This window comes from Pipra filicauda, unplaced genomic scaffold, assembly GCF_003945595.2.
Source record: "Pipra filicauda isolate LSUMZ 115617 unplaced genomic scaffold, ASM394559v2 scaffold41_size5083284_pilon, whole genome shotgun sequence".
Classification (NCBI taxonomy): domain Eukaryota; kingdom Metazoa; phylum Chordata; class Aves; order Passeriformes; family Pipridae; genus Pipra; species Pipra filicauda.
In genome coordinates, this window is record NW_024104554.1 from 2,041,401 (window position 1) to 2,053,639 (window position 12,239).

The following is a 12,239-nucleotide window of genomic DNA, read 5'->3' on the forward strand; positions in this document are numbered from 1 at the left end:
CAGCATAGGGCAGCCCCAGCCTCTCCTCATAGAGCCCCCTGCAGCCCCCACTGCCCACACATGGGCAATCTGCCCACACATATACAATCATATGCACAAGTTGTTTCTATAACACAAAATTCCTCCTTTCAGTTATTTCGCTGTGCTCTGACGGTTCTGTTTCATTCTGAAGCTGAGGAAGGGAAAAACTTAAGTGAATTTCCTCTCACCAGATGATCACGAAGCCCTGAGGTCACGCAACCCTGAAATGCAGCCTTTGGTCAAAGCAGAGCTGTTCCTAGGGGTGGAAAGGAGGTACTAGTGTAATACAAGATACTGGGAAGACTTTATATCAAATGCTATGGACAACTCTAAGCTGCTAACATATAATGAAAAGGAATTCAAGGAGGGAAAAATGACAAAGAGTATTAGGACGGCTAGGAAAATAAAAGAGCAGATTGATTTGTACTCATGAAGATGCAAATGAGTCTCCAGGGGTAAAAAATAATTACATAAGATAAAAAGGCAGTGATAATACAAGAATAAATTACTTTAAATTAGAACAGACTTCAGGTTCTTTCAGCCTTGGGCAATATATTGCTTGGGAATTTTGATGTCCTAAAACAAGTTCCTTAACCTTAGCCTCAACTGGTGTCACAATGATACCTTAAAACAATATGGTCCTGAGAAAAAAAAGGAAGAGTTAAAGCATCGGACAAACTACATATTCATTGTCCAACTGAAACCTGGTTGGACAATGTAACAACCAGTCCCAGCTACCTCATCCCAAAGCCTCCCAGTTATTTTTTTGCATTTAATTCTTATGACTCCTAAGCAAGGCTACTGCTGCTTTCCAGGATACACTTTCTTCATGTAAATATGACCCACAAAACAAGATGAGCAAACTCTCGTTAGATGCTCTATGCAAACTGTCATGTAAAAGCACTCTATGTATTTTTACAGTTTGCCTGCATGGCTTTGTTTTTTAAGGTATTGCAGTTATAATCTTGATTTATGCTTACAAGATCCTGACAGAACTGCAAGGTCCAGAAACGTAGGAAAGTCAACCCTCTACCTTGTACAAAATTAGTGCTTTCTCAGGTATATTTTGTAGCCTGCTTTGTGCAATTCCCATGCTTAAATTTCAGTGAACACAGCTTTGGTGACAAAATGTAGTGTTCACATGGTAAACTGCTTTTGGCAGCAGAAGCAGCAAAGCAGGAGAGAGAAGTTGCAGATCTATAGAGCAATATAGAAGTCAGGCCAAGTACCTGGAGCTGCCACAATCAATTACCAGTACTAAAACCTCACAAGTCTTCACAGTAAGTATCAGGCGACATATTGGTGAAAACACTGCTGGCTTTTACAGCATACTCATGTGAGCCAAGGAGTCAAGGAAGCAGAGGCACCTGGAATCATATGAGGAAATAAATATATCAGACCAGAAGTAATGCATCTGATAAAATAGTATTAAATTTCCACTCTCTGCTCAGGTCATATCCCTAAGGACTCAGCAGTGACCCTAGCTGACTCATCAGAACATACACACAATAGCAGCAAGCAATGGTACAGCCAATTTCCATGCTTTCTTCTTATTTGTGGACACATGAGCAGGCAACACTCCTTTCAAGCTTGGCCTGTTTGCCATCTTGAGCTATAAACAAGGACAGCTATGTTCTTACAGGTTTGCTCTATCTTTGTCATTCCACCTCATTCGTCAACTGCTCAGCTTGGGGAAAACAGGAAGGCACAATGTGCTGAAAAAAAACACTTGTTCCTGCTCTGTGGCACTACCAGAACACACTAATTAGTCAAACAGATCCAGAGCATGAAGCATTTCTTCCAACACTGGAAACCCATCTAGGGGCTGAAAACTACAGCAACAGGCATAATTTACTTAATTAATGACCACTGCTTGTATTTTTTTGTTCCAACTTAAGTACCAGTGCCATGACACAAGATCAGAAGATTGTAATTGATGAATAACACTGTCAGCTTAAGTGTACTCCAATACTTTTGGGGAAATATAGTAAGAACTACTAAGTAAAATTTGACCTTTTAATTGAAGACACCTGAATAGCAAAAATCAATAACATTTAAATTAATTTTACAGATTATTTACAAAAAAAAAAAGGGACTTTAGTCATACGAACACTATTATAGATTGTTCTTCTCATCCCAGTCTGTACCCACACACATTCCAGTTAGCGGAGCTGTACACATGAATGTCTCGCTTCTGCTTCAATTAATCTGGGGGACTTCAGTGCAGAGGCAGCCAGCCAGTTGCTTGTGCAGTGCATTCTTATAAGAATAATTAAAATGCCAGTAATGATGCTGTGTTCCTTTAACTCACCAATGCTGAAAAAGCATCAGGAATTCCTGCAAAGCACGATGCAAGACACACACTTTTAATGCTTAGAATTGTATTTTTTTGCAATGAGAAAAGTTTTTGGTGTTTGTTTGTGTTTATGTTGCTTTTGTTGTTGGTAGTTCATACTAAACCATGGTGTGTCATGTGGTACCAAATGAAATGTCTTCACAGTTAGAGGCTAATACAAAAATGGACCACACACTTCAGATACACAAGCCAGAAGGGATGTTTTTTTAACTCTTTTTAATACATACTTATATATACCACAACTCCTAGTGTTCTGAACAAGCTCATGGGAATAATATGTTAACTGTTGGTGAAGGAACATTATTTTACTAGGTTTTATAGCTATTTCCACAGATATGGTATTTGAAAAGTATGATATATCTTTGTCAATTTTAACAGAACACTTCAAAACAAACAAATCAATTTTTTTTAGTGCATGCATTGCAAAAACTGCTTAAGCTACAAATAGCAAGTAAAATATAATAGTCATTTTTCAATCAGTAAATGAAACTCACAGTAGACAGCTATTCAATAAAATACTTTTATTTATGTACACAGCATAAAGATGCTGTATCATTCAGCAAATGTTACATTGTATAAGAGTAGACTTGAGTTTGGTTAATACTTCTAAATTCATTTTAAGTGTAAGTCTCCCTGAGGTTAAAAAAGGTTTCTTATAACTGTACATCACATCAATATTTAATCAATGTGTTCAGGGAAACGCAAAAAACCTGAAAGATTTGGACATGGTTATTTAGTGAAAGATGGGCCTGACAGGAAATGCTGAAAACTACTAGACAAAAATATTGCCATGGTAATGTGAGGGCTGCAAGATCATGACCAGTACTGCAAGTAAATATTATAGAAAAATTGGGGGGCTGGGGGGGAAATGATGACAAGTTTTGGAAAAAAACATACGATAGGACACAAACGGAAGAAAACACAAACTGTAATTTAGGAATGTTGTTTGAAGACAGAAAGAACCAGATGCCTGATCAAGGTGTCTTAGATCAGACATTTTTCTTTAAAAAAAACCCAAACCGAACACCCCCACCCCCACCATAGTTTGTTGGTTTGGGTTGTCGTGGTTTTTTAGAAAAAAAAAGCTTCAAACAGCACTCCTTCAAATAAGCCTGTTCAACAAGAAAGCAGAACCAAGTCCCCAACAGTCACCTTGGCAAACAAAAAATTCACCCGAAATCATATTATGCAAGAGTTTTCCAAATCCACAGCAGCAAACCTTGTGACCTGATCCAGCCACTACTAAAGCTGACTGTGAATTTTTCTACATGGGATTGTGGATGAGGCCATGTAAGAGGCCCAAGGGGACTGGGATTAGTTTCACATCAACAAAATTTACAAGCAAGCTATGGCTAGTCTACCTTTGGGTTGAAAAGCAGTACTTAGTTGTAAGAGTAATTAGACATCAAAACCCTCAGTTTGAGAACTTTTTCAGGCTTGTTTCAGAGCAATAAGACAGTCATCCACAATAATAAACCAGAAATTCCTCCTGAAGGAAGCAGTCAAAAGGCAGTGAAGAATCACAAAATTATTTGAGGTGGAAGGCACCTTCAAGATCATCTAGTTTCAACTCCTTTGCCATGGGCAGAAATAACACCCACTAGACTAGGTTGCTCAAAGCCCCATCCAACCTGGCCTTGAACACACTTTCAGGGACGGAGCATCCACAGCTTCTCTGCGCAAACTGTTCCAGTGCCTCACCACCCTCATAGTGAGGAATTTCATATTAATATCTAATGTAAATCTTCCCTCTTTCTGTTTAAAGCCATTACCCTTGTCCAATCCCTACACACCTTTGTAAAAGGTCTTTTTATATTTTAGTATAAACAAAGAGGCTCTGTGTAACAGAACCGGTAACTCCAACTCTAAGACATCAAGATGAAGAAGAAAGGTTGTCTATTTTAGTCATGTTGTATTTCTAGCTGGCCTGTAAAATCCCACCAAACCAACATAAATGAGCGCTGTTACTTCTTTTATTGCATGGCTTTCTTGTTCTAGAAGGTCTACCAGTGTTTAGGTTAACAGGTGTTCCGAGGTATTATTCATTATACAGTTAAGACATGCAAAAGATTTAAGATATTCCATAATGCTCTTTGCATGAAAAAACTCACACTGAGATGCAAACTAAAAAGACTGCATTATGATGATAAAAACATAATTTTAATGAAATATGTAAAAGCCACTTAATAAAATTAAACAAATTAATAATACAAAATATTAAACTTTACACATCAGGTACCATGGCATAAATTTCCATCTGTCTCCTTTTTTTCAGTCACAAATTCACTACTAACTCCCACTCTCCATATTTTTTTATTTTAGCACATAGAACTTCCCCTCCTTTAGCCAGCCACTATAAGAATTACACACCTGGCTCAAACTACTTCTGATGCTTCCATTTTCTGTTAGGATTCTTCAGAATCCTGTAGCTGGGACTTTTACAATTATTACCTTGTTTTATTGAATCCAAACCTTCAAACGTTAAGCTTCATAGAGCACACCATCATTTCCATATCTGGTCACTGGTGACTTACCCTCTGCCTTTCTCCCTGGAACTCCTGGAAGTGAGGTTTGGTTTCTGCTACATATGCATTCAGATCACACTTTTTCAGTTCCATTTCCAAGGAATTCATCTCTCTCCTTTCTTCCAAAGTACTTTTAACAGTACTCTCCCCCACACAAATCCTCAGGAGGGGCATATCATTTCAAGCTTTAGAGAACTCTTTTTACTATAGGATGGTGCCCAGAGAGGTGACATTGTAGTGTCCTGGCAACCTCATTTTGCCCAGTTTAGGAGTAAGAAGACAGCTCCAAGTTCTCTATTGAGTATAAGCAGAATAACAGACAGGGTTGCTATATAAAACAACTGGCCCTCTCTGTTGAGGGTCACCCTCTCAGCATAGTTTTGAATGGGCAATTTCAGACATTCACCACTTCATCATTATCAACAGGATTTGGCTATACATTTGTGACCTAATAGAAACACGTTTCCTCTCCCTCATAGAGCAGTAATTCAACTCTGTGCTCACACAGAGTGAATCAGGGAACACAACAACCTGACCACTAGTTTCCTCCCTTCACTTAGAACAAAATCAAAGACACTGCCACTAAAACTTAATAAAATGGGACCGTTTACATCAAAGAGTGCTTTCCTTACACTTTTAAAACAATATGCTCCACCACAGATCAGTACACTAAGTCTCTAACCCATGGCTTGACCTAAAATTCTTCACAGCTTGCGCTTGCCCAGTCTTATGCTTTGCAAAAAAATCTGTGTAGCAGTCGTATCACACACAGTTCAATTAAGAGGCTTTTTATCTTACTAGTTCTGTGCACTAAAAGTAGTATCTTTGTCATTCTCCTGCCACTAGGCGTCACTCTCTTCTATCGTGATCTTTATCCCTTCCCAACACTTCACCCAGGAATCATCAGACCAATATTTTAAGTGGGAGAACATCCATTGCCATTAGTCCCTATCTAAAAAGGAACCCAATTACTCAGGTCAAGGACAGATTTTTGTGATGTGACAGATAAAGTACAAAAGATTGTTAGTGTCATTTTGTACGCTCCTCAAAGGTAAATCAAAACACTAAAAGAACAACTGAACTCTACAGGAGGTGACCTGGGCTTTCCTCCACGGAGGAGTCATCTCAGATTCTAAAATCCTCTAAAACTAAGCGCATTTCCAAAAATAAGAGGAACAGGAGCATTAATGGAACTAGTGGCGTTTACAAATAAAATAATTTTACTAATCAAGCAGCAGTCTTGAAGGACAAAGCAGTCACATCCTGTTGTTGCCAATTGTATTTCACTGATTTCAATTCCAGAAGGGATTACTATGATTACCTAGCTAGTCTACACATACAACAAATGTATGCATCCCCACATGCATGGTTTTGGTGGATACAAACTCCTCTTATACTGAGGGCAACCTGAAACTACAACTCATTTTGACAGTGAACACTCAAACAATTATCTTCCTGTTCCTCAAGTGAACTTGAAATAAAAAAAAACATAACAAAACAAAATAAAAACAAACAAACAAAAAACCCAAACAAAACCCCCCAACAACAACAAAAAACCAAACCCACTAACCAACAAACAACAAAAATGAAACCTATGCTGTGACTGCATTCTTTCACTGACCAGCTCAGCCACTTGGAATGATTCACTGGCAGACAGGAATTAGGTATCTATGCATACCTAACTTGGGTCATAATTGATCTTAATAAACAACTTAACATAATCTCCAGTATCAGCATCTCTGCCATATGTGAAATACAATTCAAGCTAAACTTGATTCAAGCTGAGCTTAACAGACAACTGTGAAGCCACTTTGAAGCATTAGGACAAAGGCTGCCATTAGGGAGCATGTCACTACTAAATTATGAAATACTGCCCAATTTGACAAAACTGTTGGCATAATTGATAACTAACAGGGTGAAGTTCTAATGTGTATGCACATATGAAACACAAACAATGCTTTTCAATACTTCTGATGCATACAGAATGCTACCAGCAACGAATCACTGTGTCAGTGAGCTTCTTGCAAAAGTTTCTAGTTGACGTGCAAGGAATTACTTCGCATTGTACTTTTGCGTTACCCCACTAGGAAACTGCTGCTTCAGTGTTATATCCTCTTCTTTTGTTGTGTTTCACCATTTAATTTTCCATTTTCCACTGCTTTATTTTCAAAGTTCCAGTCCGTTGGGCTGAGGAGTTGCTGAGTTTTTTTGTATGTCCAGTACGGGTTAAGTATTAGTGTAACGGCAAATAATCCCGAGAATAAAACAATAAAGTGAAGAAGTCCCAGGTTTTCTACCACAGAATTCCAATTGAAAATACACACCCACCACATGTGGTAAGTAAGAATCATGCGGCAGTGAAACAGGTGGATCATCACCCACTGGTTTGCCTTCCAGAAAAAGGTGTTAGCACAGCCAGCCTAGAAAAACAAGAACACAAAGTATGCAGAAGTGAGATTGTTACTTCAAGATAAGGAACTGAGGAATCTGTACAACTAACGCAAATATCCAGCTTTCACAAATACAAGCTCTCAGGCATTTTTTCCACATAGTGCTATGATATTCCACATATATATGGCATCCCAAACTCAGTACACATCTATACCATCTCACAGTGCACATGCACACAGCACCACACAGAAACCTATATGGAGGACTGCAGAAATACCATCACTACAAAAGGAGGTATGGCAATAACATGGATATCAGTTGGATTAACACAGTTTTGATGAGAAGCTATCCAGACAAACCACACAGATTGCCTGTATGGACAAGTAAAATGCACAAAAACTGATAGACAAATGTAATCTGAAAATTATCACATTCTTACCTTCAGAAGCATCCAGGAAATGCACGTTGCAGGAGTACTCATCTCCAGCAACATTCCCATCAAAGGCAGATAATGTCCAGATTTCACATTAATTACCAGGCCAGCCAAGCCACCAAAAGCAAGCAAATGATGAACTACCAAGAACACATCAAATGTTCTAAAAACAATGTTGGACACATGGACTGCTACATTTTCAAGCAAGAAAAATCCAGCAGCTATTAAACAGTTAAACCAACTCCACTTTTGCTGTGAATACACTTTGTCAGCATGAAAAACGGGATCTATGAGCAAAGCCCATAACCCAGCAACACAGCTCTGAAGTCCAAACACACCACGTGTGACTGCCATATTCCAAAACACCTTCTCCTTTGCATACAAGGCACGGTAAGTGGTACTTCTCCATGAAGACAACCAGTGAGACAGAAGAAACACTCCCAAGTAGATTAAAAAACCAGCAGCTATAATTGTCAAACGAACTTCCCATGAGAGATAGTCCCAGTCAAAAATGGTCCCAAACACTGCATCATCATTTGTAGGACTCATTTCTTCTTTTTTGACACTTCTCATTCCCACTATATTCTCCTTCATGCCTATTCAGCCTCTGCTGTTACGTAAACCAGAAACCATGAACTCTTCCATCTGGAACAAGGAGAAAAATATTTAATGAATTTTCAAGTCATCCATATACACAGGTTCTACACCACAGAGAACTCACATCCACTGCAGTTATGACTTTGGTCCTGTTGCCATTAGGCAGTCATCCCAAAGACAGGTAGACAGACAAACTTAAGCAATGTGTTTCAGATTAACAACCACCCTGTGAAATCTGTACTAGTACAAAGCAATGCACTGAAGCAAAAGCAGAAGAGGGTCAAGTAGGAAGGCAAGAAAGAGGAAGACAAAATACAAGAAGCAAATCTTGTTTTGTTACTTATGAAACTTTTATTTCAACAGTACTGCGCAGTTATTGTACTGCTCCCCTGCTTTTCCTTCACTGATTTTCCACCATTTCCTATGGCTTTAGGTGCAATTCAGTATCTCAGATACAGATCCAGGACATAAAACTACAGAAACTTAATGCAGTAAGCAGGACCACTTACACTGGAACAGTCACGATCATGGCTTAAAAAAAGGCTCTGCGATCAGTTTTTAACATTAAGCCACTTTCCAACAGAAAACATATTCAAAAATGAAAAGAGACTATGGAATGCAGACAAGCAACATTATTACATATTATTAGCAACATCAGTGTAATTAACTGAACAGCCCAGCACCAAGTGTCTCAAGTTAGCTGAAACTTCCTGAACACACTGTAGTTCAAAAACAAGGATAAGTGGGGAGAGAAAAGCCAGGCAGTACTGAAAGATTTGAATGCCAGCTCGTTTCATGAATTATACAGGCGACATCAGCATGACCACGAGACCCACCGCAGCCTGTAAATGCTTAATACTGCTACGCGTTTGGCAGTCTGGTGCGAACCAGACGAAAAAGCTACAAAAAGCAGCGGAGGCAGAGCCCCCAGTGAGAATCTCCGGCCTTACTTCAGCAGGCAGCAAATCCCACCACCGCAGCCCGGATCCCGCAGGCACCTGCTCGCCCTGCCCTTCGCTCAGGCGTCCCGCTCCAAGGAGGGGGCGGGCTGCGAGCCCCGAAGGCCCTTCGCCCACCCCACGCCCACATCTGGCAAGACCGACTTGAGGTCCCAGCAGCACCTTTTCCCTCATCTCCCGGGGGAAAACCGGGGCAAAACACATCGATCCCACGGCACGACCAGCCCCTGAACAGCGCGACCCACTGCCGTGAGCCCCGGCTCCAGCAGGGCCGTGACAGCTCCTCCGCCCCCGCAGAGACACGGCACAGACACCACACCGACACCCCCGTCCTCGTCCCGCCCCCGCCGAGCCCCTCACGCAGACCGGGACGACTGGTCCCGGCATACAAACCCCGCTCGCGCCCGCCGCTCCTCACCCACAGCGCTGCCCGCGATGGCGGGACGGCCCTGCCCGGCTCGGAGACTGCCCTCTCCGGCCCCCGGGAGCGCCCGGCCCGGCCCGGCCCGACCCGCCCGGGGAGGCCCCGGCCCCGCTCGACCCGCCGGCCCCGCTCGACCCGCCGGTCCCGCAGCACCGCCCGCCGCCGCCGCACGCCCTCTGCGCGTGCGCCGCTGTCGGCACCAACCACCGCGCGCAGCGGGGCCGGGGAGGCGCGGCGGTACCACTGGGGCGGGGGGAGCTTTGTTTGCAAGGTGCGCGTCTCTGCCTCCCAGCAACGCTGAACGTCACCGCCGCGGAAAGGTGAACGCTTACCAGCCTCTCAGCAAGAACAGTAGTAAAAAAGAAGTATTAGCCATGCCATAGCCAATACCTTTGCCCATAATTACCCGGTTTCATTAAGGGCAGCAAATTATTAAATGGATGTCGTGGTGTTCTGCTCCATGATTTTCTCCATGCTTGTGACAAGTGACGCTGTCATCCCGGTGACTCCGCCCGGCTGGATCTCCCGCGGTCACTGAACCCACCCCGGAAGGGTTCCTCGGCTGTTTGCCAGCCCCGCACCCGCGGTGTACTTTGGCTTCAAAGGGAGTCACGGGCAGGGACTGCGAGTTTTGGCAGGGAAAAGTCCCTCAGTCCCACAACAGACCAGGGGATTCCTCATAAAAGGGACCGAAAAAAGACAAATCAAGCCACAACTTCTCACACATAGAGTACTGGCCTACAGCAGCTGACATGCTAAACTGGGTCTACAGGTGGTGAGAGGCCAGAGCTGGGAAATCTGTCCTGAAGTCTGACGCGCGCTCGCTTTCCAGAGGAGAAGAGGGAAATGCTGCCATTCCCTGCGGAAAACAGGGTTCTGCCACAGCAGCAGGATAACTGGGCAGGAGGGGTTTCGTGGATTTGCTTTTAATTGCTAATGTGATACCCCTGTCCCTGCGGACCCCCAAGCTCAGTGCGAAGTAAGATCTGTCCGTGCACCACCTCAGTAGTGGAGGTACAGGCAGCAACAGCTGTTTGTTGGAAAAGTCCGGTCACAAAACCTACAGCTTCTGCCTCCTTTTAATGCGCTGGGTGTGAGGCACCTTCCCTCCGAGCTCCTCTGCACACAGCCCCAAGGGACAGCAGGGCTCGGCGGAAGCCCCGCTTACACACCCAGACACTACCCGGGTGCCACTGAGGTGACTCACAGGAGGAGCACACCTGCCACTTCACCACCAGTAACCTCAGCGGTAAACGCAGGGCAAGAAATTTCAGCCAAAATACCTATTTCATGCAGTCAGCACGACTGAGTGATACAGGTTGTAATGACATGCACTGGCAAATTGGTCTTGTAGACAGGATTACTTTTTGCTCAAAATTGAGAGTAAATTTCTTGCAAAGCTTTGGGATGTGGTCAGAGCCATTTACTAACCCTGAAGGGAAAAAAGGGTTGCGTAGCTTGAGAGATGCAAAGCAGAAATTCTGAAGGAGCTGTCACTTGGAAAGTGCTTCCTAGCTGATGGTGAACATTCATTTATTAACCTCTGTTCCTGAGGAGATGCCGGACCTGTCCCAGGAAACCTGAAAAGGATAATAAAGCTGATCAGCAAAAGCAGGGAAGAAGTTGGAAGAAGCTGCTCTCTCAAGCAACATGATTGGGTTGATGTACCAAGGGCATGTGTTTTAGCTTCACCTAATTTTGTTTTTCCCATAGCTGTCTTTAAATAATTCCTTTAAGCTGTAACATCTTAAAGAAGGAGATAGGAACTGTGATCATACTGTCAAAAGCAAGATCACGGGCTGTTGTCTTTTTGTGGATTTTCTTTGCTGCCTTTCTTGCCTTCTCAAGCATAATCATATTTTTTTCATTACTAGCAACTATAGCCATGTTGAAATAGTTCAGTGTTACTTTCTGAATCTCCTGATACTACAACCATACTCAGTGACAGCTTTTTAATAGATACTTCATTATGATCACTTCAGGTATTTCAAAGCAGTGCTTCCCACAATGAGGCTCATCTTCCCTCTTATGTCATATTCAGTTCTCCTGTTTACAGCTAATTTATCTGGATGCTACAGCATGCCCTGTCCAAAGCTAAATTTCCTATTTACACTGTCTCAGTTTTGGAAGACTTTCTCAGCATCTTCAGAATGTCATGACTCAAAGAGTAAAGAGCACCTCCAGCAGGGAGCCCTGCCTGCAGTCTGCAGCCTCTTCATACTGGTTCAATAGTGCTTGCCTGAAGTCGAGAACAAGTTTTTTTTTTTGTTGCCTCGATGGCTACATCTATACATCCTCCACCATGTGGGGGCTGCCTTTTATTTTGAAAGAGGTGGCTACACCCCAGCTGGCCATTGAATATGATTCCAGCACACACTATTTCCAAAATATCTACATAAATGTTGGCTTCAGAAGGTAATTTTGACCATACTCCTGCTTCAAATGGGATCCATGCCCCATTCCCAGAAACCATCTAGACAAGTACTAGTTAGTACTGGTGAAACTCCTTCCAGGTAGTATAGTAATAATTAGA

The 12,239-nt window shown here is 42.5% G+C and overlaps 1 protein-coding gene across 4 annotated transcripts; it reads right to left on the minus strand.

Annotated features, from left to right (window-relative positions):
• Nucleotides 1-2,883: 2,883 nt before the first annotated feature.
• CLN8 (CLN8 transmembrane ER and ERGIC protein) lies at nucleotides 2,884-10,114 on the minus strand. Of its 4 annotated transcripts, none has more exons than XM_039385561.1 (3): nucleotides 10,097-10,114; nucleotides 7,733-8,371; nucleotides 2,884-7,322 (listed from the first exon to the last, which is right to left on the minus strand). In XM_039385561.1, exons 2-3 carry the CDS (start codon nucleotides 8,318-8,320, stop codon nucleotides 7,008-7,010), a joined length of 903 nt encoding a protein of 300 aa, XP_039241495.1. In that variant the 5' UTR covers nucleotides 8,321-8,371; nucleotides 10,097-10,114; the 3' UTR covers nucleotides 2,884-7,007. The 4 variants fall into 4 exon arrangements, with proteins under 4 accessions (XP_039241495.1, XP_027600584.1, XP_027600585.1 ...); XM_027744783.2 differs by lacking the exon at nucleotides 10,097-10,114 and adding an exon at nucleotides 9,701-9,861; XM_027744784.2 differs by lacking the exon at nucleotides 10,097-10,114 and adding an exon at nucleotides 9,687-9,861.
• Nucleotides 10,115-12,239: the final 2,125 nt, after the last annotated feature.